General features: G+C 40.5%; 3 protein-coding genes across 9 annotated transcripts in view; 2 read left to right on the top strand and 1 right to left on the bottom strand.

Moving 5' to 3' along the window:
- The first annotated feature begins 1,021 nt into the window (after positions 1–1,021).
- On the top strand, positions 1,022–13,914 carry hps5 (HPS5 biogenesis of lysosomal organelles complex 2 subunit 2). The gene is made up of 22 exons (XM_086298870.1): positions 1,022–1,145; positions 1,535–1,645; positions 1,778–1,842; positions 2,078–2,270; positions 2,521–2,651; positions 3,731–3,949; positions 4,028–4,099; positions 4,239–4,327; positions 4,557–4,735; positions 6,052–6,210; positions 6,305–6,464; positions 7,467–7,584; positions 7,921–8,067; positions 8,191–8,259; positions 8,346–8,929; positions 9,222–9,342; positions 9,543–9,692; positions 9,790–9,909; positions 11,035–11,148; positions 11,237–11,343; positions 12,336–12,627; positions 13,488–13,914. Exons 1-22 carry the CDS (start codon positions 1,038–1,040, stop codon positions 13,546–13,548), a joined length of 3,369 nt encoding a protein of 1,122 aa, XP_086154996.1. The 5' UTR covers positions 1,022–1,037; the 3' UTR covers positions 13,549–13,914.
- A 1,707-nt stretch (positions 13,915–15,621) lies between these two features.
- Positions 15,622–24,790, top strand: epx (eosinophil peroxidase). The gene is made up of 17 exons (XM_086298884.1): positions 15,622–16,077; positions 16,170–16,260; positions 16,338–16,428; positions 16,553–16,728; positions 17,222–17,354; positions 17,443–17,572; positions 17,662–17,868; positions 19,390–19,756; positions 19,835–19,995; positions 20,077–20,335; positions 20,419–20,589; positions 22,411–22,648; positions 22,738–22,949; positions 23,024–23,188; positions 23,633–23,713; positions 23,817–23,913; positions 24,077–24,790. Exons 1-17 carry the CDS (start codon positions 16,060–16,062, stop codon positions 24,132–24,134), a joined length of 2,655 nt encoding a protein of 884 aa, XP_086155010.1. The 5' UTR covers positions 15,622–16,059; the 3' UTR covers positions 24,135–24,790.
- The window catches only part of rab3il1 (RAB3A interacting protein (rabin3)-like 1), a 14,925-nt gene continuing 13,440 nt past the window's right edge, over positions 24,688–26,172 (bottom strand). For 2 of the 7 annotated variants that reach the window (XM_086298916.1, XM_086298915.1), the window contains one exon: positions 24,689–25,824. In XM_086298916.1, coding sequence (XP_086155042.1) covers positions 25,739–25,824 — 86 coding nt within the window. In that variant the 3' untranslated portion in view covers positions 24,689–25,738. Of the gene's footprint in view, positions 25,825–26,172 lie in introns of all 7 variants that reach the window. The other 5 variants (XM_086298918.1, XM_086298922.1, XM_086298917.1 and 2 more) reach the window with 4 other exon arrangements.

Here is a 26,172-nt window from a genome sequence, read left to right as displayed (position 1 = left end):
TAGCAAGAAAGGAAAGTGGCCAAAAAATGCTCACTGTGTAAGTTAAATGATTTCAGCGTCACAGTGTTTTCATTAAGAATAATGAGGATCAGAGAGATTACATTTTATTACTGAATTATTATTATTATGTATTAATTATTGTTTGTAATATTTATTATTTCAGGCAGAGCACCAGTGGTGTTTAATGACCTCAGAGCCTAATTGCAAATTTTATACGAGGCCATCAATTGTGAGGCCCTGTTGCTCTGATTTACAGTATAGTATAGAGCAGTAATGAAAACTGGTGTCTGGTGTAGCCAGTGACTGCAGCCTTTGGGTCAACTATTCACAGTAGCAGCTCATTTTTCTGCAACTAATGCTAACGTATTTATTGCAAAACTTTAACTTCTAACTTCAACTCTTGAATCTACACAATTTAACACCACTTTGAAACGGCTAACATCCAACACTAAATGAAAGATGAATCATTTTGAACAGCAGCTAGGGCTGAATGTATCCAGCAAGAAAAAAATCAACATCCTCCTCACGGCTTTTATCCTTAAATTCGTCAGTTAATTAAGTGCAAATCATCACTGTGCAGCACCGAGTTCTGATAATGTAGCCAGTTCTACATTTTCAGTCCCTTCAGTCCCTTCTCACCTTCATGCTGTCCTGTCAAAAGATCTCCAGAATAAAAGGCTTTAATAACAAAAAATGTTAAAGATAAACATATTTTTAACTCCAAAAAACACCCTAATGTTGAAGTTTGCTTATATATTGGGTAATAACTAAAAGCTTCAGTATTTTATCTGAATTATAATAAAATCATTTAAAAAGTGCTCTGTGCACCAAACTAACTGTTTTAAAGAGGGGGTTCTTTTCAGGCTGGCGGTAATGTAGAGTGGAGTCATGACTGGTCAATTAAAGAGGGTAGGTACGCTGCTGAAAGTCATGTGAAGCCACACGGCCGAGGGCCATGGTATGAACTCTCTCCTATTTTCTTTCATACTTATCTGACTCACTCTTTGTCCTTCAGCTGTGTTGGAGCACCAGTGAAGATGCCTCCGATACCAGTTGTTCCAGAGAACCACAATTATGTCCTGGCAGAGTTCGACTGCCTCGATCCACTTCTCTCTGCTCTGCGTTTGGACTCCGGCAGGCTAAAGGTAGTAATTCTAGCCAGTTTTCTATTTATATTCAAGTAGGCACCTCATATTCCTAAATATCTTTAAAGAAGGACTTGAAACAAAAACAAATTAGTGGATGTAATGTGTCAAGAATCTTGTTTATTTTGGTATTTGTTGTTTTGGTGGTGTTTATATTTTAACCATTAGTGATCTGAAATAAACTACCTTCAGGCCACATAAAGGGTTACTAATGGGCGCCACCATTGCCACATGAACCGCACTTTGATAATCCTGGCTTTAAAGTTAGTAGGACGTATTAAAAAAATATACAATATGGATTTAATTTCTTTCAGCTGTAGTGGAAGAAAATTAGAAAAGCAAGAATACAATTATGCTTGACATTAATTCTGTGTTACACTGTGCTGTAGTGTACCTGTTTGGCAGTGTCGAGGAAGTGGCTCGCATTAGGAACATCAGCAGGTGGGGTGCACCTGATTCAGAGGGAGGGCTGGAAACAACGGCTCATCCTCACTCACAAGGTAATAAGTGACTGTGAGCCTGTGCTGCTCTTCTGTTAATGAGTGATAGAGTTAAACATAAACAGTAATGCGGTGTTTGTTTTCTTTGCATTTGTCCACTGACCCATCACTCAATGTGCGTGTTTCTGCCAGGAGGGATCCATCGCTCAGGTGGCATGCTGCCCTCACGATGAAGACTTTATTGCAGTTGCAACAAGGTTAGCGTTTATTCAAGAAAGTAAATAAAATGTTTCGTACCACCTTGGTTTAAAATGTGTGTTAACACACCCACTTGTAGAATGCTGCCCCCTGTTGGTTAAAGTTGTAGTTAGATTCTTTTGTGGGTAACTACAAAAAGTACTTTTAAACAAGTTGCAGGCTTTTTCTTTCCTGCTTCATCTCTGTGTTTGGCTGTGGTTCCCATATTGTTCACTATGTGTGATACACATCCAGTCAGGGTCTGGTGGTGGTGTGGGAGCTGCAGTTGGAGCGGCGGGGTCGTCCAGAGAGAGTCAGCGTGTCCTGGGAGCACAGAGGTCAGACAGTTACTGCACTCTGCTGGGATACAAGCGCGCTGAAAGTTTTTGTCGGCGACTCTGGAGGCAAGGTGTCCTTTCTCCGTGCAGGATCCTCCAAAATGGGAAAGGTAGTGACTGCTGATTAACATTGAAAGCTTGGCACTAATTAAAAGTAGGTACTAGTTCAGTGGTTAAACATGCAACTATAAGAGCTGCTAGCTCTTACGGCGATTAGTTTTCTGACTGTACTTTTTTTCTTTCTCAGTTTTTTTTATTCTGGCAGACAAGAGCAATGCTGCGTCTGCATGCTACATTTATTATTATATTTAAAATTCATCCTTCCCTATGATATATGTATTTATTTTTTTTTGTCTTTAGGGGTCAGCGTTTGTTATATTCCCTGTCCAGACTGTCACCACTGTGGACTCTAAAGTGGTTCAGCTTGGGTACCAAGATGGACGACTGCTTGTGTCTTCCCTCACCCGCTGCTATCTCTGCGACACAGAGAAGTGAGTACCACCTTTGCTCCATCCGTTTGTGTCTTTCATATTCTCTTTTTCGGGAGAAACTCACAGAGCGCTCGCACTCATGCTTCCATTTAGGTAAATGTTGTCATTAATGGTCCAGTAGTAATATGTTGGGTCCATTATCATGGACATATTAGTTTTTATCACAGATTCTTCTCTTATTCTTAAAATATTAAGTTTGTATTTTTATTAAACATGAACTACAACAGATTCTTCTGTGCACAAAAGCAGTGCTACAAGCAGGATTAATACGTTGGCGAGTTTTCAGTGTCAAAGGTGCCTCACTTTTAACTTGGCTAGATCGCCATAGTAACTTATGCTGAAAATATGGTCCAAAGCACTTTATATGTCCAGTGTGCTATGCTGTGAGTTTCAGTTTGAAATCATCAGTGACTCATTCTGATTAACAGTATCATTCAGTATCATCATTAACAGGATCCTATAATTGTTATACTCTACAAAAAGAATACACTTTAAACAGCCACCCTGAGCGGTAGTTTACCTGTAGCGCCAAAGGAAGCCCAACTGTAAAGTTACAGCAGTGTGAGTGATGTGCCCCACATTGTTTCAGTGATTGAATGAGCAGCTGTTACATTAGGAATAAATGGCAGCACCAACAGTGCGCTTACTGGTAAAATCACTTCTGCATTTTGCGGCACCAAGTTTGTTCATTTCTGCAGAAGAAGAGTCAAATAACGCGTCGAAACACTATTTCACGTTAGCACGCAGAGCCTGAAGTAGAAATAACAGAAGCAGTATTGAAATGTATTAACTTTATTTTGTACAGTATTTTTTTCTCTCTTCTCTTCTTTGCTAAATGTATCTGTATATTGTTTACGTGATTGAAATAAATTAACAAACAAACAAACAATGATCCCTGTTGTAATGCCCGTTATCTCCAACACAAATAAAGCCTGGCCACGTGGGGCTTCCTGTATAGTATATTATAAAATCAATATTTATTTTATTTTTTCCTCATGTTTATAAAAACTGTATTCCGTGGTGTATGGGGGACTTTTCACGGTTGTTATGTGATTTTTGGCTTCTGTGTGTCTCTTCAGGGAGAAGTTCTGGCGTGTTGGTAATAAGGAGCGTGACGGGGAGTTTGGAGCTTGCTTTTTCCCTCAGAATAGGGGATTATTAATGGGTCAGCCCCCACTGCTGTACTGTGCCCGGCCGGGGTCTCGAATATGGGAGGCCAGTTTTAATGGCGAGGTTCTGAGCACCCATCAGTTCAAACAGCTTCTGGCGTGTCCTCCACTGCCTCTCATCACCTTTAGGTATTGTGTGCTCCTGCTTAGGACCCTGTTTATTTTAAAAGCCAGACTTCTGATCTAAATTTTCTTCCTCTGACGCAGAAATGAGCCAAATTACAATCCAGTGCAGAAGACTCCACAGTCTATCGCCTTCCCTAAGCTGCTTTATTTGGGGTAATAAGCATAATTTTTCATGTCATGTTACAATATTTGAGATATTTTCATTTTATCTGACATGTCAAATTGTTTTAAAAAATCCATATGCAGATCAGCCTGTCACTTGACTAACTATACACTTTGTTTTTGTGTATAGGGACCAAAACCTGCTGACCTGGACTGATTCTGCCATTTATATCTTCACACCTCAGAATGGACAGCTACTTTTGTGGACTGAAGTTAAAGGTGTGTTTCTGCCTTCTTTTGTTCCCAGAATACCACCAACCTTTTACTTCATGAACACAAACAATTTTCCCTTAAAATGTAACCATTTTATTATTTTACTGCAGTAACATCATGTTTATTTTTAATCTCGATAGACAAAAATCATGAAGGTTAACGATGATCACACAGAGCTTTGTTGCTCTGATATAATCAAGTGTAAATTATTCTGTCTGTTTTCTGTTTTTTGTAGATTTGCTTGACGTGGCGGTTTATCGCAGTGAGCTCTTCTGTCTCCATGGAAGCGGGCGTCTGTCCCACCTCTCCTTGATATCTGCAGAGCGATGTGTTGAGCGCCTGCTGCGCAGGGAGTCCTGGCCTCTGGCTGCTGCTGTCTGCTGTATGTTCCAACACGCAATCACTACCAGCAGGGTAAGATTGCTACCACTCCCATACTAAAGCTGCTTTGTATTAGCGTCTCGTTGGCTCCACTAAGTTCATCTTGGCTAGATTCTATTCAGTTTCAGTCATTTTCCATTACAATGAAGTACCAGCTCAATGTGGGTGACATCGTGTTTGTGACACAATGCAACAATCGAGGAGATGGAGGTGATGGTATACCTGCTGCTTGGTTTCTGATTTGTTGTCACAGAGAACGTGGTGGGCGTTGTGTTACCATTTCCCTCTTGCTTCGTCTGAAAAATGTCAGGTTTGATTCTTGTGAAGGAGTCGCTCTCATGACTCATTCATTCATGTCGGTCCCAGGCCAATCAGTGGCATGGGTTCTGTTCGTGTTACATTTTTGGCTTGATTCAGTTTGCTTGAAACCCCGTCCAAGAAGGTGCTAAAAATGTCCCTAGTACCAGTACGATCACCTAATACTCTAAAGGTACAGTCGAGTTGAGCAGGTGCTAATAAAAAAGAGCAGCTGGAAGTAGGGTTAGTTAAGGGACATTTGGTTTACTTGGGACAACCTGGAGCAGGTGGCAGGGAGAGGGAAGTCAGGGTGTTTCTGCTTAGACTGCTGCCCTCGTGACCCAAACATGGAGGGATTGATAGAAGGAAGAGAAAAATGGAGAGGGAGTCCTTGTGTTTACTGTTAAGTTTTCATAAGAAAACGTAATGATTAATCTGCATCATCAACATCAAACACAGCAGGGCTCAGTGATATTTAAAGAAACTGTTCTCAGCTATAAAAGCAAAAGAAACTTAATTAATTACTTTATTAATAATAACAACACTGCTATCTTACCATCAACAACTTCAACAAGAAGAGGCCTTGATAGGCCTTTGCTTACACTTGTGTCAAACAGTCCTAAAGCCCGGGAGGTCAGGTAAACCTTAAGCTGTGCTTCTGTTGGCTCAGACTTCTGTGGGGCTGCATGTGATGCACTGAGACAACTCTTTTTGTCATTTGGTGCTATTTAATTGAATCAAATTGAATTTTAAGTTTATCAAATGCTATTTTCCATCATGTTCCTTCTACGTTAGATATATATATATACTACATACTACTGTGTGGAAATGTAATTCAGACTTTTAAACTAGAAAGGCAGTCGTTCGACTTCTGGTCCACACCTCTAAAATAAAAATGTCAGTGGCGACGATGCTTTAGTCAGTTTTCTTGACAACTTTCAGATGTTTGTATGCTGCAGATTAAAGTTTAAGTACTTTTTAATGGTGTTTTTGCATTTTTTTTTACTTTGTTTATCAAGATCTTAGTAGGAATTATTTTTTATTTAATTCAGGCCAGGAAATCAATTCCCATTGACCGCCTCGAGCACCTGAAGTCTCAGCTCAGTTCCAGCACACATCTAGAGCTGATCGGGCAGCTGGAAGAGGTCATCACAAAGCTGGAGCCTCTTGACTCAGCCTCCAGCAGCCGGAGGAGCAGTATCTCCTCACATGTAAGAACTAATGTGTTTCTTTAGTTCTTCAGTGGCTCACAGTTATTCTATGTAATGAATGAAGTGCAGTGATATTAGATACGTGGTTTTTAAGGAGAGTTTCAACGTCCTGGACTGTGGAATCTATCGAGTGATCAGCCGCAGAGGAAGCCAGTCAGATGAGGAGACGAGCTCGCTGCTTAATCACTCTGTGTCAGAGGAGGAGCGACTCAAAGAATTCAGCTTTGTGCAGGATGAGGATCAGGTCAATCACGGTAAGAGACAGTCTTAAGTGATGCATACAGAGTTACAAAGAGCCTTCTAATACTGGTGATAAAATAACACTTTTTCCATTGTATAACCTTCATATTTAGTATAATCTGCAAAAACTGAAAATTCTCAGAGATGAAAAGTTGACAACCGCAGCCAGAATTTAGTAAATATTAGCAGACACAGCATTTTTCTGTAGAGAGCAGACTTAAGTCGATGTAACTCTTTTTAAAAATGATCAGAACAGATTAAACTAATACTGAAACTGAGATCACAGCAAAGCGGAAATCTAACTTACTTTTCTTCTTTCTTTCATTCTTTGACTCTTATCCTGATTCCATCTCTTTGTGTTTTCTCTCTCTTTTTTATATATTTGATTTATGTCTCAGGATCAAATTCATTTTCTACCCCTTCTAATTTCAGCGTTAAGAGAGAGTAAAATTATTTTCAGTTTAACGCTCTACTAAAAACCAAGAAAGAGGGAGAAAAAAAACCTGTGAATAACCTAACTAATTGGATATGGGAGCGTTCCACAGGATCTGTGTAACCCAACTGCTAATAATTTGACTCTTTGCCTCTCTGTTGTAATGATCATACATGTTTTTAATAACCAACTGTTTTTTTTCTATTACAGTTTCTGACTTGCGTTTAAAAATAAAATAAAATAAAATCATTTGATAAAAAATATTTCTCTGCTGCTGCATTGTTGGATTTGCTGTGAGTGCTGAGCAATCACTGTGATTATTGACCTGCTTTACAAATTTAATCTTCACTTTGTCCCACTGTTAATACCAAGTTTCTTATCTTTTTCCATCGTATCACTCACATACATCACTGTTTTGGGTTAATTTTTTTTGTATCGTGCAGCATTTGATTTGTGTTCTCTCTTCATTAGTGTCTGCCACGTTTGCTCCATCTGCTTGCATTATGTCCACTGTCTCTCTCATCTCTTTGGTACTCCATCCATCTGTGTTTTTCCTCCGAATCTCGGCCCCACCTCTACTCAGATCCGCAGACCAGTGAGCGCACGGAGGCCGAACGATCTGACCAAGGCCTGCAGTTTCACCTCCCGCTCTCGTTCCGTCCCAAACCCCCCCGCATCGCGCTGCAGGCCGTTAAAGACAGGTGAATGAAACAAAGAAGCTTTAATTACAAACGTGCCTCTCGCTGCAGCTCATGCGGCTTTGAGCTATATTTTAACACTTTCTTCTTCTGAGAATTGAAACTTTCACTCAAGTGCAGCTGTGCATTCATATGCCTTACTTCCCCTTTCCGCTGAAGACCCACATCTGTGTTTTATTATTCATACTGAGGCACATGTGGTGTGTTTAATTTTAAGGTCTCGCATTTTTCATCCTTCTGAGTCATTTCACCTTTGTATTTGTACTGCTTTCTCTTCCTCTTGTTGTTTTGCTAAATGGTGCAACAAAACGTATTTATTGTTCACCTTCTTGTCATCAGTGTTTCTAGTTTTGTTAAGAAGACAACAGAGAAGATCAACACTCTCCAGATGAACTCTGAGCTCTGGCAGAGACCTGAATTCAGAGAGGGCGGACCGACTGAAATATCAGCCACCACAAATTTGTACTCCGAGGAAATGGAGAATGAGTAAGTGCTGTTGCGACCCTGTTTTAGAGTGCTTAGAGCAATGTGTGTTGTTTCAATAGTAGCCATAAAAAAGAATTAAATCCAGACTGTTTTCTTTTTTACTTTGACATGTACGTGTCACAGGGTTGGTGATGAAATATCTAACGCTGAGGCTGAAATGCAGGAACTTCAGTCAGCAACAGAGCAAGCTATGTAAGTACTGCATTTTGTCAATTTCCCCAGTGCAAGATCCAGCAATGTCTTCTATTAAACAGTTACAAATATGTTTCCGACATCAGCTCCCAGATACAAGATCCTTTGGTGCTACTAGACCCAGCCTCCCTGAGAGAAGCTCTGCTGGAGTGGTTGCCGGTTCTGGAGCGAATACTTGGGTCTGTGGCGCTCAAGTCTGCTGCTGCAGGTGATTCCACTATGGATGGAGCAGGAGAGGAGAGATGGGACACGGATTATTTAAGCACCTGCTCAGATCAACGAGAGTATCCTACCTCTTCATCAGAAGAACCAACAGATGTAACAGAGAAGAACGAAACGCCTAAGCCTGAGGAAGAAGAGGGACAGCGTGAGGACCAGCTAAAGTTAGACTCAACGAAAAACGGTGCTTCAAATGGGAGTCCTGCTGAGCCAGTCCGTGTGGTGCCCCCTAAACCCATACCATCAGATCTGCTGGCTCATCTCTGTGAGCTGGCCACACTGTACACAGAACTGAGCTGCTTCAGAAACCAGAATGAACAAGAGCTGGGGTGCACAGTTTTCCTGAGGCGCTACTTTTTTCTGCTGGACCAAGAGCGCGTGAGAAGAATGTGTCTGCTGTGCCATCAGGAGCAGCCCGAGATAATGAGCTCCTTCACTGAGGCAATGCTAGGTCAGACAATTATCCTTGAAAACTTACATGTATGTGTGTTTTCAGAGTTCACAAATCGACAAACAGACAATTTTAAAAATTAAAACATTCAAATAGAAGAAAAATACGCAGAAAATAAAGGTGAATATGTTTAATTTTGGTTAGGAAATTAAATGCATGTGCTCTGCAATAATCCTATATATAACAAAAGACTAAAAACTAGTCAGAACTTTGATAAAATAATGATATACATATATTGCTCATTGATTCTTGGTGGTTTCATCTTCGTCAAATATCATGCTTGTATCTGTAGAGCTCACCCAGTCTAGCAAGGTGGTGGAAGTTTTTCAGAGAGGTGATTTGCAGAAATCTTTGAGAAGTCTGAGAGAGCTGCAGCCCTGGAGTCCAGCTCATCTCCTCGCTCACTTTCACAGGTCGGCATCCTTTTTTGATAAATCACATATTTAAAGGTCCCTTCTTTAATGTTTGACCTTCAAAATGAAACACAAAGTCTTGTATTGTGTGATGTGACAGTAAAAGTGATTTGATTTTGATTTGATTTGTGATTTTAAACTATAGAAATAGAAAAGTGGTGTTAGACCTTGTGAGATAAGTTTGCTATGTTATTTTCCAGACTGTATGAGAAGCACGGTGAGGCTGCTGTGCGCTCCTTTTCCCAGTTCTATCCTACCATAACTCCTGCTGATGTAATGACCATGGCAAAAAAAAGCCATTTCCTGGCATATCTGGATAATCTGGTACAATCACAAACTGAGGAGCACAGGTACGTCTTCAGCTGAACCTTTTTGTTCAATTAAATAAAACACCAAGCTCATGTTGTAGAAGCAGAATTTCACACTTATTTCTTCTTCTTTTTTGAGGCTGTCATTTTTGCAGTCCCTCCTTGATCCAGAATCGCTGAGACAGGATTGGCTGGAGCTGGCACTTACCCATGATGCCCCACAGTGCTGTGATACCCTGACCCCTGATGGACAGCCAAGGTAAGTTAGCACATTTTTGTCTTTATCCTTCAACTGGCAGAGTGAGATTGTTTATGAGCCCAGCCTTACATTTCCATGTGCCATTATGATACAGGAACTGGCTCAATGATGCCACAAAGATAATGGAAGGTTGTGTGTGAGTTTTCTCTCATTTTGACAGTTACTGTTTCTGTAATCTAAAATATTTTGTGCACAAACCCTCAAAATATTTCTAATATTATACAAAGTAATAATAATGGGCTTTTTTTTAATTGATTAAGTTGGTCACCAGTTTATTTGTATTTTGATCTTAAAGTAGTTCAACATACTGTAATGCTGTGCAAAAGTCTTGAGCCACCCCTCATTTCTTTTTATTTTGCTTCCAAAAAGCCAGACTTTCTTGTATTTTTTTAAATGCTCTTGAACAATAGTTCTTTAGCTTTCTGTAGGTCTTGTCATAATTTGGGTCTGCATTTCAGATGTAGATGTTGAGGGATCTTGTCAAGATTGATGGAAATATGATTTTTTTTCTGTAAAATCTGTAACGTCTTATTGGCCACAGTTTCATTTTTCAAACACACGGTTAATGCAATAAAAGCACCTGGATAGAAAACACACAAATTTACACTATCAGTTATGGATTGGCCTCCCCAGATCTCAACATTACTCAAGCAGTGTGCGGTCCTCTTCATAGAGAACAGAACAAAAGGCAGCCAACATCCAAAGTGGAGTTTTTAATGTATGACGAAACCTGGAGAGCTACTCCTCACGACATCTTAAAGAAATTAAGAAATTACGTTTCTTTAAGACTCCATAAAAATGATAGAAAACAAACAAAAAATTACAGGAGAACATTTTAGAATGTGTCTCACTAATAAAGGTAACAGTGTAGAAGTGACTAAAGTGACTAAAAACTTTCAGACTAATTTTAGTCACTAAAGCAGATAATATGTTTGTTTGTTTTTTTTATAAGTGCTATTATTTAACCTGTAAGGCCCAGTAGATTAGCTGAACATGATGAAAACGAACCATAGCTGGATAGATCCAAACATAGCCGTTTCTACTGGAATCTATTTAAGTAAGATACTGAAGTGAGAATGAGGAACAATAATAAATATCACTAACTTCATGTGTTTCCTGCTGCAGGTGGCATTCACATTGTTTCGCTTGGGGCTATGGACGCCTTCTGTCGCTGCTGATTCGCATTCCTGCAGACTTTTCCTCAAAGCAGAAGATGTTACAGACTTGTCGAAGTCACGGGTATAATTAGTAATTAGTTGCCTACCTTAAAAAAAAAAAAAAAACAGGATGTATGTGGTATAACCCTTTGTGTAACGTGTGTGTGAAGGTACTGGACGGGCTACCTCTACCTCTGCAATGAGCTCCAACTTCGCACAGAGGCTTTCATCGCCATCTGTCAGCTGGATGACATCACCCTGCTGGATGAATCTGATGGTAAGACGAAGTCTTTAAACCACCGTCTCTCAGATAAGAACAATTAAATTTGGGAAATCTTCACTGGATGATGAGATTTAATTACAGTAAACACGTCAGGGGTTGCTTTTTTTAATACAAGAACAGTGCTGCATCTTTAAACTCATTACAAGAAATACAAAGATACAGTACGTCTAACTATCCATTAATAAGTAAGTAAGAGTGAGGACAGTTAAAGTAAATGCAAAACCTGTGATCAGCTGTTCTTGTGCGATGAGCAGGTAATACATCTAAATTAATCATTACCATGTAATAAAGATGGTCTCGATAATCTTCTTAAACTCCAACTGTGGAGCAGGAGTTATGAAATACAGACTTTACTGACCGACTCATTTAAACTGAGTAACTCAAGTCGATTCATTTCACTTGGTTTCAAATCACCACAACGTTGACCTCAAGAGATTTATAATGTAAGGTAAAGACCCTACGATAATAGAGAGAAAACAACCCCCTATGAGCAAGCACTCCCATTCTACTGTTAAATATCCTGAGAGCCAGAAGTAAGCCCGTAGTCTGAGAGCAAAGTACTCTGTTGGGGTTATGCGGTACTATAAGGTCTTTAAGATAAGATAGTGCCTGATTATTCAGAGCTTGGATGTGAGGAGAAGAATTTTTAATTTGATTTAGAGTTTAACAGGGAGCCAATAAAGTTAAGCCAATGCGGGAGAAATATGTTCTCTCCTTCTATTCCCTGTCAGCTCCCTCGCTGCAGCATTCTCCTTTTATTTAATGCTGTGGTGGAGGACAGAGGGCAGCCTTGGAAATGTTTGACTTCACAGGTTGTCTGAATGAAGAAATTCAGGAATGCCTTTAACACTTGCGCGGACCAATTCCTTGGAACTGTATCCTGTTACTTGGCTGGTTCATTTAGTTATTATTGAGACCTTAAAATGGCCACGTTTGTAAACCTAAAAAAGCACTAACGTGTGTTCCTTCTCTTCTTTATTTGCCAGGTGTTAGGCCCCAGACCGTGGACGAGTGGAAGCTCTTGATCCAGCTGTCTCAGCAGTGCAGCAGCACGGTCAACTCTGAGCAGGTCGCAGGTGCGAACGGGAGCGACTGGTCCAATGGCTCAGCAGACTGCAGAGGAAAGATCAGCCCGGAGAGCCTGACTCTCATGCTGGCTAGGACTGTTGGGCCTGACCAAGCTCTGACCATCCTGGAGGACTGTGGTGTTCAACTGGTCCTTTCACCCCACTCCAAACTGGTCTGTGAGGTGCTGAGAGTCGCTGAGAAGAGGCAAAGGTGGGTCAGGCTATCAAATGTTTAGAATCTCAAACCAACAGGATAGACTATTCATGTATTGTTAGATGCAGAAAACGGTAAAAAATTGGGGTCTCCTGCAGTTCCTGGCTGATGTGAGGAAGTAACGTTCACAGAAACAAACCTGCAACATGTTTGGATGTTTGCATAACAAACTGCTGACACTGATTTATTTCCTTGTTCATTAAAACACGTAGTCGAGCGAATTAGTAGTGGTAATTGTTGTAGTTTGCACTTTTACACGCACTGAACTTAAGTTAGTTGTTAGTTTGTTATTTTTTTGTACTTAACACAAAGCAGAATCTTGTGTGACTAAGATTCCCAAATGGGACTAAATGTAGTTCACAGCTCAACAGCAGGCTGCAAACAAACTGACCCTATACTGACTACATTTCATGTCAAATTTGTTTGTACGGTCATTAAACCAGAGGCACTCTGAGAGCACAATCCTCCATCAAGACAGCTCACTCGCTGGGCTGTTTACTTTTAATGGAACATTATTATATTTTGCATATATCATTTTGTTCTTTTTACATGTTCTATAAGACGTTTGTAATGCAGCAGAAATCAGATACGTTTATAAAATATACATTTTATATTTATATTTTTATATTTTATATTTATTAACATTGATCAGATTTCGTCTGAGCAAACTGTAAGTTGGGTAAATGAAGGAGACTGAAATGTCTCCCATCCTATTTTTAAGCTGTGATGCACATTGACACACGTTCACATTGCTCTGTCCACTGGATTAAAATACAGGCGTTGCTTTTTAAAAGTCAGCTCAGGTTAAAGATTTCTTTGTCATGAAAAAAACTATTAAAAAGTATTTTATTTTTCAGGGCCATGATCCAGACGATGCTCGAGCGGTGCGATCGGTTCTTGTGGTCTCAGCATGCCTGACTCCAGATCTGAAACCAAACAACATACAGCTAACACTTACAAGTCTTCCCACTAACTGCTGTTAAAACTGTGACTTAATTTATTCACTGTGATATCTGTCAAAGTCCCCGAGTTTAGATGAAGTTATTTATCTCAGAGTGAAAACAGTATTATGTGTCTTCATTGTGTGTACTTGCAAATTTCTGTGAATACTCACGCGTGTGTGCCTGCAATGTGTGAGTTTTTTTAATTAGTAGTTCTGGTTACTGCTTTTTGCATGTTTCATGCGACCAAATGAATCAATACATTTTTCTGCTTTGGCAAAAATAAACTGACCAAACTAACTGAGTAAAATAATGTGAATAAAAGCCATCTGCATCAAAGCTCTTAATGCTTTCATTGTTTGTTTTTAAGGTTTCATTTATTGTGCTATCGATCCTTGTTACTGTATTTTTCCCTTGTGAATCTGTGCCAGATAGACAAATCCAGAAAGCTCCAAACACAAAGGTGGCTTTAATCCAGTCTGCAGACCTCAAAACCAGGTGATGGTGAGAAATGCTTTATCCCATATTTGGGATTTTTTTTTTTTTTTGTTACAGCAGTTGAAATCATAATGAAATAATTATAATAACAATAAAATTTAGTCAATGTGGACATCCAGGTCACATCAACCTCCTGCCATAAAGCTGTTCTTTCTCTATCTCTAGTCTTATTCACATTCACCAGGACATAATGTCTCCCAGCCCACATCCACAGAGTCATAAGTACATAAAGCTTCACTCTTACCTTTCACTTTGAAAAACAAATACCTAAATTACAAGAAAAAACAAACTGACTATCCAACCATATAGTCAAGTGAAAAAGAAATACCCTGTTTCAGTTCTAAGGTGTTACATATAGGGACATCATAAAATGAATCTGGTCCTTAGCAGCTCTTAAATGATTAAAATACAAACCCAGATGAATAATATAGATGTTATAACACCACGTCATTATTTTTTTACTAAAACTGGTAGCAGCTTCTGCGATTACTCTCTCTCAGCAAGTGTGATGACCTTTATAAAAGCAGAAATTTTGTCTATTTGCAGGAGCATATGGGTGCACGTTAAAGATCACAGAGAAGGAGCTGTTGCTGTCATCAGTCTGGGGAGGCTTAGAAGGCAATATCTCCAAAAAGCTCATCATTCTGAATGTGAAAGATAATTTATCCATGGAAAACAATTAACATTCATGACATGTCAGCTGTCCTAGCAAACTGTCCCTAAGCTCAGTCCATGCTCAGAGAAACTGCACATTGCAGGCATTGAGTCAACCATGAACTCCTTTGTATACAAAATCTTGTGCTGTGACCTCAAGAGAGCAGAGCATAACTGAATGCCCACAAACCTCAAAGAACTGAAGCAACACTGTAACAAAGACTTGGCTCAATAATATGAAACTGATAGTTATATAGAAAATAAATAATAGTAATAATAATTACTTCAAGTTATTGATGCTAAAGGTGTTTTAGCATCAATAACATAGTTTTAAGACCTGCTAAGAACCAGGTGGCTTTTTTTTACTATCAGAAATGATCACCTGAAATAATCCACTTGACCAGAACTCATTATATACAAGTGAGGAAATGTGGGTCAACTGACACTTGATCTACCTGTATGCCAAATATTTGGTTGTACCTTTGTGGATACATCGACTCTTCTCTGGAGCACATGGAGTAGACGGTGGGTCAACAGAGATAATATTAATAACAGCGTAATGAAATGGGACTGGTGAATCATTTGATGATATCACACACCTGGAACATCAAAGGGGGGGAAAGCAAGCATACATTTGAGTTGTTAAGCCTCACAGTTGACAGAAACACTCTGAAATCTTTCTGTCTCATCCTTGTGCTCGGTTCATGGTCATTTCCCAGAATCCCCGCTTCCAGCTCACCCACCTGTCTGTGTCACTGGCACAGGGACCATCAGATTGAAATGTTTGGCATGTGTTGAAGACACAGACACCCTTTTAATTTAAAAAAAAAAATCCCCAAATACTAAGCTTAGCTTCTCATTGTGAAGTGTAACTGCTTTTTTTAAACAAATCTGCCACTAAAGTAACTTTGACATCTAATATTTCAGCCGCCTCTTTGTTTGGTTGAGTGCTCTACTACAGCAAAGACTCTCTCTGCTCTGCTGAGGGATGGGTAGGATTATTTATTTGTAACGCTGATTTGACAGAGGCTTTTCATCGAGGGCGAGAGCACAGACGTAAATTTGATTTGAGAGGTTATTAGGTCGAGGCTGCGAGTCCTGCGTTTGATGTTGCCTTTCTGTCACCATGAAGGACAGATAAGGGGATTCTGCACATACCTGTTGGCCCTGCTCACAGTGTATACATAGCACCCTTGACACTTGGAGCCAAACACACACCTACACTTGCTTGCACTCAAGATGAGTCGGAGCGAACGCAGCGGTAAGATCCTCCGATTCCTTCTCTGAACCTGAAGCGATCCTTCTTTGCTCACACTGAAAAGTTTTCAGAATCACAATGACTACAGCACTTGTGGTGAGTTTCTGCTTTAATGTACAATTTAAAGTTTATGCAGAAATTTTGACCTTTTTTTTCAAGATTTGAAGGTTAATGTGGTTTCATTTCAGGTGTCTGCATCTCTTTTTCAACTGGTTGTTGTCCTGCTCTTAATCCCTGGTCATGCTTCACTGACCAAAGTGAAGCACGGCAACACCTCAGGTAGGATTTCTGATAATTGCTGAAAGGAGAAGGTGCTTTGGAGCCTTTCTAACTGCTCTGCTCTGTTATGGTCTCAGGAGTGGTGTATCTGGGATCTGCGTTTGTTGATGAGGCTCTTCAGAGGGCGATTGAGCTGACTGATGCTGCTTACACCCACACGAGTGAAAGGTCGAAATTCTTTATTCTGGTCTAAAATATATCTGGAAATATCTCAAACCAGGCTGACACATAGAAGAAAATAAATCATTTTACGTCTGCGAGGGACTGAATACACAGTTCTGAATGTTTCCAGGGTGAAGACGTCGCTGTCTGAAGGCGCTCTGAGACCCAGTGACCTGCTGGCTCAGTTCAAACAGATTGAAAGCACAACCAGGACCCAGATCCGGGCTGCTGAACTGCTGGACAACACAGTGGAGCTGATCAGAGAGATGGTCTACACTAACACCATGATGCAGCCCAACGCTTACGGTACTGAACAGCAGCAGAACACCATGTAAACCTGCGGGCCATTTAATCTGATGAATGATTAAACAAGCTTTATTCTACATCATATTTTTAGTTTGTTTCAGGATATAATATTACACAGCCAATTTATCTCTTCTATAACTCTTTGTTTTATGTGCTTTATTTAACCAAGTATGGGTGTTTTTGGTATTAAAAAATCTCTTGTTTAGGAGGACAGAAGATATTTTTACAATGATGACTACAAACAATACAGTTTACATATTGTGCCAGAAAATATTAGTCAGCATAAGTTGACTCATGGAGGCTACTGAAGCATAATCAAGCTCAGCAAAACCAAATTCCAGAAATAGATTTGGATCATTTGAATCATTTGAATCATTTGTATCTGCTTTTGACAGGAAAGGACACAACAATTGATCTGATCTTTCTCATATATATTTCTTTATGTTTCAGTGTTACTAACTTGGACCTTGTTGTGCTTACCGTGCTCCCTCAGAAATGCTGAGTGAAGAAGATACGGAGAATCTGCTGCATGTGACGGGCTGCTCCGCTGAGCTGCAGACGCCCAGCTGTCAGATAGACTGTCTCTCTGAGCGTTACAGATCCGTCACAGGCGAGTGCAACAACAGGTCAGAGCATGTATAAAATTCGACAGGCTGGCGCAACAGAGATCGTTGTTTTCAGGTAACCATCTCTCTGTGTTCTGCTGCTGTACAGACAACATCCGAGATGGGGGGCTGCTAATATCCCGTATTCCCGTTGGTTGGCTCCAGAGTATGAGGATGTGTGGGGGATGCCCAGAGGGTGGGAACCAAAACACACCTATCACAATGCCAGCCTGCCTCCAGTAAGAGTCCTGCAGCAGCTCTCGGTCGTCTTCTGTCCTGCCAGCTGCTGTAAGCCCATCACTCCTCCTCCTCATCTCGTATGTTCCAGGTGCGGCTGGTGTCACAGGAAGTGCTGTTCACTCACAATGACAACATCTCTGTGGACTCCACTCTGTCCCACTTGCTGGTGGATTGGGGTCAGTGGATAGACCACGATCTGGTGCTGACGCCTCAGAGTCCCAGTACGGCTGCCTTTAAGTCTGGAGCTGACTGCACCCACACCTGCAACCGAGACTCACCCTGCTTTCCCATCCAGGTGCATTTCACCAGCTCTCTTGGAAGGCTCTAATTTATTTTGTTTTTTTTATTATTTTCCTTCACATGCTAAATGCCAAACCCGTAACCTGCACAGTTTCTGTATATTTACTGTATAGCAGATTATCTCTTACCATTAGTACCAAACACAGGTTCGGTAACACTGTCAATGGTTTAAATAGAAAATATAAACCAGGAAATACTCTCTCATTACGCCCAATTAGAAGATTTCTCATTGGCTGTTGTACGTAAAGTTCTGTGAAAAGAAAGTTCACTTGAGTCTAAGGAGCTTGGAAAGAAAAGCGTCTGGACTTCTTTAAGTGGCTTGAAGACGTTTCACCTCTCATCTGAGAAGTTTTCTTTCCAAGCTCCTTAGACTATGATGACCTGGATACTGAGAACCTTCACAGTTCAGTTGACTGTTTTCATAGGAATTAAGAAGTTTAGGCAGTTTGAAGGTCTGGAGCATTCAGGTGTGTGCTAAGACAATGCTGCAATCTTGAGCAGACATTCAACCAAATTTACCCCAAGGTCAGAAAATGCAATGCTAAGAGAAATTGCCAAAAAAAAAAAAGAAAAAGATCTACATCTAAACCCTACAGCACTCAATTAGCATGTTAAGTGTTAAAGGTCATGACAGTACAATTACAAAAACACTGAAGAAGTATTTGGAAGGATTGCCAGGAGAAATCCTTTTCTGTCTAAAAAGAACATGGCAGCACGGCTCAGGTGTGCAAGGTTGCACAGAGTCATTTGGTACTGGGCGAGAGAATTTATGGTTTTCAGGGTGTTTATCATTAACTCAGTTTCCCTGGGTCTTTTACCGTGTGTTATGAATAAATCTTCTTTTTTTGTACCAGTACTGGTTTTATTTTGTCGTATTTATCCTCGACACCCTAAAGGCTGGACCGTGAAAATATTGTCCTACATAAACCAGTCCATGGCGCAAAAAAGGTTTGGGACCGCTGCACTAAATGACAAGCAAGGTGGTGGAGGGGTGATGATTTGGGCTTGTTTTGCAGCCACAGATCCTGGGCACCTTCCAGTCATTTTGTCAACTATGAATCTAGTCATGTATAAGGACAGCAATCCCATGAACACCAGTGACTGTCTGAAAAAGAAAGGAATGAAAGTGTTCAAATGAGCCAATCAAATCCAGACCTCAGCCTGACTGAAATTCTGTGGGAGGACCTTAGGAGAGCCATGCAAATGCCTACAAACCTCAATGAACAGAAACAATCTTGAAACAAAGAGTGAGCCAGAATTCCTCCACCATGATGCGAGAGACTGATAAAGTTACCTCACGTTATTGCTGCTAAAGGTAGTTCTGAATCACGAGTAGACACATGTCTGATATTTTTTATTCTTTACTCCTGGAGGTGAAATTGTTTTAGAAATTTGAAATTGACAGCTGTTCCCAAAAAAGACTAGACTTGCATCATTTTTTTCCCTTATATTGTTGCTATGGAAAAGAATGTCCTTCCCTCATCTGCAGCAGTTTAAAGACAACTTTCTTTACTAGATCCCACCATCTGATCCTCGTAATGGGGTCCAGAGTTGCATGCCTTTCTTCCGCTCTGCTCCCAGCTGTGGTGCTGGAGTTCTGCCTCATCGTCAGCGGGAGCAGCTCAACGCCATCACCTCCTTTGTCGATGCCAGCATGGTGTACGGCAGCTCCACCAGCCTGGCTTCTGCTCTCAGAAACCAATCTTCTCCTCTGGGCTCAATGGCCATCAACTCCCAGCACTCAGATCACGAGCTCGCCTACATGCCCTTCCTACCTCGCCTCCAGGCTCACCTGGACCCCTGCGGCCCTCGCAACTCCACCACCTCAGGAACATCAGACAGGTCTGCTCACCGACAGAACACCACATCCTGCTTTCAAGCTGGTGAGTGGGCGAATGTTGTAAATTCTCCACCCACTGTAAGCTTCAGTGCAGCTGTTGCTCATGACTAATGCTTCACAGGTGATTCGAGAGCCAATGAACATCTGGGATTGATTGCGCTGCACACGCTCTTCCTGAGAGAGCACAACCGACTGGTCAAAGAGCTGCACCTGCTAAACCTTCATTGGAGCCCAGACACCCTGTACCAGGAGGCCCGCAAGATCATAGGAGCCATTCATCAGGTATCTGCAGGATTATCTGATGAACAACATATCACATCTACCTGTTCTCATCCCTTTGACTGGTGTTCTAAATCCTTTAAGATCCTAACATGGGAGCACTACCTGCCACGGGTCCTTGGTGAGAATGCCATGTCTCATCTGATGCCTCCTTACAAGGGTTATGATCCTGACATGGATCCCAGCATTGCTAATGTTTTTGCAACTGCTGCATTTCGTTTTGCTCACGTCACCGTGCAACCAGTAGTGACCAGATTGGGGCCAGGATATAATGCTAACTCGCAGTATCCCTCTCTGCTGCTGCATCACTCACTGTTTGCCTCTTGGAGGGTTGTGCAGGAAGGTAATGAGCAATGTTGTTGTTTTACTCTGATTACATGTACTCAGCATTTCTATTTCTGTTTTAATTTCCTCCTGTTGTTTCAGGTGGTATAGACCCAGTGCTGCGTGGCCTCCTGCTGTCTCCAGCCAAGCTGCAGACTCCCGGTCAGATGATGGTGGAGGAGCTGACAGAGAGACTCTTTCAGGCACAGGGTGGGATGCCTCTGGACCTCGGAGCCCTTAATCTCCAGAGAGGCCGAGACCACGGCCTGCCCGGTATCAAGACTTGCAACCTCTCGCACCGATATCCCATCTGCTGTCTGTCCTATTGTTCTCTTTTCCAGCTCCATGTTTTCATTATTGAAGTCAGCTAGAGTAGCTTTGCACCAGTCACAGTTAAAAGTAATCCATATGTGCAGTATCTTATATTTATCCTTAATACAGTCTCTCACTTCCGCCTCTATCTGAAACAAGATGTTTTAGAACCTCCCCTTTTAAACAGACTTTCTTGTGATTGGCTGCCCCCCATATTAGAGGAGGGGCAGGTGGGTGGAGATTACTTGCACATACAGTGTCTTTATTTTTATTTTTAAACTTTGTCCATTTTTACTATCAGTATCCACTATTGTTACAGTATATAGGACATTGCAAAGTGCTTGAGCTACCCTTCATATTTTGGGAAATTGGAGACATATATAAACACACATTTGTTCAATTCTAACAGCCTTAAAAGTCAATATTTGGTATGACATCTACAGAGTGCAGCCTCTAAGCTTCTTGACAGTTACCCTTCAACTGAGACAATTTCTGATGAAACTTTGTGGAAATCATCTTATTGATGACATCTTATCAGACTGTGTTATTGTTGCCATTTATGACATATACAACGAAAGAAATTGGAATAAATAAATAAATAAAATTCTCTCTCTCACACACACACACACATGCACACACGCACACACACACACACACACACACACACACACACACACACACACACACACACACACACACACAGAATAGGTCTCTTTTAAATGATTTAAGAAAAATCAGGATCCACAATCCATAGTTACCAACACCTGCATTTACCTCTTTTAGTCTAATATTTTAAAAGAAATTACAGTAGCGTTAAGACCATAAAACCATGTACCAGCGGTTGTAGTTTTTCTGCAGCTACAGTATTCCTTCTATTATCACAGGGTTTCCATTCTGGGGAAATCTGCAAAGTAGAAACCATATGTTTATTATATTACTTTTGTATATTTTAAGCCATAGAAATCCTCCCCATGCTCTTATAAACCCTATTATAACTTTGTTATTCATTTTTTAGGCTAGATAATGCTTATTTTTACTGCAAAAATAAATTGCAATTTTAAAAATTAAAACACGCAGAAACTGTAATATAAATTTGCAGATAAATCGAAAATGTAGCGTGTCTGGAAAGGTAAAACGTGATATGACATGGGAATACTGTATACTAATTCTTGTATTAAACTGTGTGTTTTCATATTCTAGCTGCAAAAAAAATGAGAGCACAGTTGATGTTATTGTAATGTAAGTCAACGTGCACGACATCACAGCATCATTAATAGTAGTTATACTTGTTTCCTTGAAAGTCTGCCATGAAAAGTGTGTGCTGACTCATGATGAACCAGTCCCAGATGTAGGAATGTGTTAATAACCCTGCCAGGTGGCCTGTAGTCCTCTAATAGTTATTTGTGTTGCTTGTTAATTAAGAGTTAAAACTGGCCCTCTGAAATTTCCCTCAGGGAGTGACTTCTCACAGAGCTAAACCAACTAGTTCCTAATGCACGTTATCACGTGATGCTAATGCAACAGTCACTGCACAAAAAAACCTTGAGAGAATCCAGCTATGCAACCTAATCTCACCTTATTTCATTTTTGTATATCTACACTTAAGTTTGAAGGTTCTAATTTCCCTCCTATTACATCTGCCTTCCTTAAATACTGATTTTACTTGGTAAAATCAGTATTTGGCTATGTTCACTTTCACATGAGCCCCATATATTTAATGCTTATCTCACTTTCTTCACTCCATCTTTAACCCGCAGTCTTCTGACTCATCTCCTCCATCAGGATACAGCTCCTGGCGAAAGTTCTGTGGCCTTTCTGTTCCCAACAACACACTGGACCTGGCTGAAATTCTGGGCAACTTCACTTTGGCTCACAAATTCCAACTCTTATACGGGACACCACACAACATCGACGTGTGGGTGGGTGCCATCTCTGAGCCAGCTCTGCCCGGAGGCCGAGTCGGACCGCTCCTGTCATGCCTGCTCGCGAGACAGTTCAGAGCGCTGAGAGACGGTGACAGGTGGGCCACAGCTAAAATTAAATTATTAAAAATATGATGCAAAAAAGTGAAATTCTAAAATATTCTAAAATATGTGCTTGTCTTTCAAGGTTTTGGTGGGAGAGGGAAGGAGTGTTCACCCGCGCTCAGAGGAAACATCTGCGTTCAGTCTCTTTATCCCGCATCATTTGTGACAACAGCCACGTCACACATGTCCCTGCCGACCCGTTCTCACGCACCGAGACCTCGGAGGACATGTTGGCCTGTTCTGACCCCCTCATCCCTCACCTTGACATCAGCCCGTGGAAAGAGCAGGACTCGGGTGAGGCTGTGGAAAACAAGTTGTGTTGAGTATGAAGCTGGGATGGCCTTATTTTTTCACTGACTTTCTCACAGATCCCCGCTGCGGTCCAATACCCAGGATTCAATTTGGCTACTATCTCCTCTGTAACTCGGTGATCCTGTATCAGTGTCACTCTGGCTACAAGCTGCTGGGAGCTTCATCCATCAGTTGTGATCCAAACAGCCAGCAGTGGAGCCCAGCACCCCCATCGTGTCAGGGTACGAAAACTAAACTGTCTAGTCAAGCCCTGATGGCATGTGTTGTTCTTTTCTTTTAACGCCAGAGTTTAACATTATGTTTTTTGTTTAAGGAATTATAATTGTTAAAAATAACTTTCATTTAAGCTCAAGAATGAATTTGAAATTCCAACTTCCAGGAAGAAATTTTAACCAGGAAAATTCTAAAATGAAAATTAAAAATACAATTCTCCAGAAAGGGCAATTTAACTAATTGCTGGAGTTTATTTTAAACACATTTTTAGCAGTTTAGTCAGGTATATTATCTACGTGAATTGTTTCAATATCTGGGCTGCAGCCCCCAGTGGACTGTGAAGGTACTGCGGCTGGGCCCTAGTCATTTATTTTTTTTAATAAATCATTCAGTAAACTTGTTTTTTAGTTAAAAATATGCCATTAAATATGTCAGTTTGGCTGATTTTGCAGATATCGATGAATGTGAGGAAATGACTTCTTGTCCACAACACCTGGAGTGCCTGAACATACCAGGCTCCTTTGTGTGCTCAGGTTGGTTTCAGATCACTTTAAATATTTCCCAATGTGAATTTTAAACACCATTCAGCACGTCCTAAACGTCTGTCACTTCTGAACACCTCTTCACATGACCCAGAGCCCTCCTCGCTATCGGCCGTCTCCATCGTCACCGCAGTGATAGTTGTGTTTGGAGGCGTGGTCGTGCTGGTGATGGGCATGTTCTGTTTTCGAAGGCGAGTCATCTGCATGCAGATTTCTCATTTTACACAAACACTGGTGGGCTAGTTTCAACAGACTGAATTGAATTGAAATGTAATGATTAAAGGAGCTATGCAAACATGTTCATCCATCGCTAAAAATATTTAACATTTCAATAACTGAATTTGTTTCTTGCAGATATCTCCCAAAGAGAGAAGCGCTGGTGACTGCTGGATGTTGCCAAGAGAAAAGTTAATCAATCCTTTGTAAGAGTTTGGTTGATTTTTGTTGTAATATTCCTGTGAAATTATCTAAATGTTTTTAAATGTTCTTATGTATTTAGTTGACTAGCTGCAGTTTTTTTCATCTTAATTTATAAGTATCACATCTGTGTTCAATAACAGTTCAGCTTATAAGAAATTCGTCTTGATTTCATCTTTTCTCCTCCCGTGCCCTTTGATAAACAGCAGGGCAAACTATTTATTAAGGTCTGCTGTAATCGGTACAAAGAGGTCATCAAAACAGCAGCTCAGAGAAGTCTTTCCAATCCGGAAACTCAAATCTTACTGGAATGTCGGCTTCATAAAGCCCCTCTGAGCTGGACACAGTCTCAGTATTTCCTCGGTATTCCTGCTTGAGAACCTGTTTGGCGTATGTAAGTGTTATGACCTTATTCTAACCCCAAATCTGTGCCCAGAGCAAACATCACCCCTGGGATATCTGGTTGCACTGGGTTGAAATTAATTGAAGTGATGAGTCTTTCCCGAGCAAACTTCCGGAGTCTCCCTCTCTTGATCGGATTTCTAATAATAAAAGAGACATGGTACAAAAGTGACAGCTGGTATACAATGCCTCGTGTTTAATGCAGCTTTTACACAGTTGATTATGAGTACACTGAGGTCAGGAACCTCAAAGCCCTGCATAAGGCTTAGAAGCAGTTATTGCACGTTCTGACACACTATACTTCATTGTTACCTTTAAAAGATTTCTGTTTTTTAAAAAAGTCAGTAACAATAAATCTATAATATGAGATACAACCTATATACACTATGGCTATTTTCTGCATTCATGCAAAGTCAATTATGGCTTTTACTTTATGTTCATACTGTTAACTACAGATGTGCAAAACTCAATCACATCTTAAAAGCTTTTTTCACCTGTCACTGTAAAGCTCTCCCTACTCTGAGCATGGGTGGGTAATAATTAACGATACATCTGATTTTTAGGTACAGGGCTAACGAGAAGCTGAAGGTGACTAAGTTAAGTCTTTGTACAAGGCAGAGCAGGAAGTGTACCAACAAAATTAAGGCCATGCTCAGAATGAAGGTCTGGGCTGTGGTGTCTGAGCTGATAACTGAAAGTACAAAGAAAACAAGCTGAATCATTGCTGTGTGGAAACAATAAAACTATTACACCACATATTTGTAATACTTGAGGTTAAGATTGTGCTCATTATTTTGCAGGCTAATGCCTGAATCAGGACACACAGTCTATTGTATAAAAATGAGAAATTTTGTATTCCGTGGGTGATTCAGTAAGAAGTTTCTCCACACTTTCTTGGGGACAACAGTTATTTTCCAGGAATGTGGTGCAACAGAAAAAACTTCTCCGACATGTCTGGGAATAATATCATCTTTTTTTTTTTTTTTTTTTTAAAACATGGACTTTAATGTCATTCCTGGAGTGCTGGTTTGATTCTAATTGTTTTATTGCATTTCCAAAAGTGACAAACATGTTTTGCTTCCCTTGTTGGTGACCTTTGCTGCAGCACTGTTCAACCTGATCAAAGACATGTGCGTTGCCACAGTTACCCAAGGCTGTAACTGCTATGCTCTCTTGTTGAGTGTTCCAGGTACCGTCCTAGCCCTGGTCAGTGAGGTAGAAACCTAATTTGGCCACATTCATCTCTCTACGAAGACGCATGATTTCCCAGAACATCTGCTCCGCTGAACATGGGAGGAACAAAAAAATTAGAAAGAAAGATGTTGATTGTTGGCAAAGTTAAGACCGAGTGGTAACAGAGCCGTGCACCTGTAATTCAATTTTAAAGGAAGACACATTATTCTCTAAGTAATTCTATGTAGTGCATAACTTCATGTGTTTTCTGGGAAAGAAGAAATTATTAAATGATACATCATATAATAAAAAGGACAACTGATTATTAATAAAACATCAACATAATGATTATTAAATAAAGTTGATGTAAAAAGGCAAGATTAATCCATCACAACACGGATCGTGCCCCAAAAAAATACAGTGGAAGAAAGTTACCATGAAACTACCCACTACTTACT

The sequence above is a fragment of the Aulonocara sp. 'chitande type north' Nkhata Bay genome, linkage group LG7 (assembly GCF_057382095.1).
Source record: "Aulonocara sp. 'chitande type north' Nkhata Bay isolate Kocher_YH1m ecotype deep benthic linkage group LG7, A_spYH_male_GT1.1, whole genome shotgun sequence".
NCBI classification, from domain to species: Eukaryota; Metazoa; Chordata; class Actinopteri; order Cichliformes; family Cichlidae; genus Aulonocara; species Aulonocara sp. 'chitande type north' Nkhata Bay.
The sequence above is the reverse complement of the archived record's forward strand: the minus strand, read 5'-3'. Positions and strand labels throughout refer to the sequence as shown.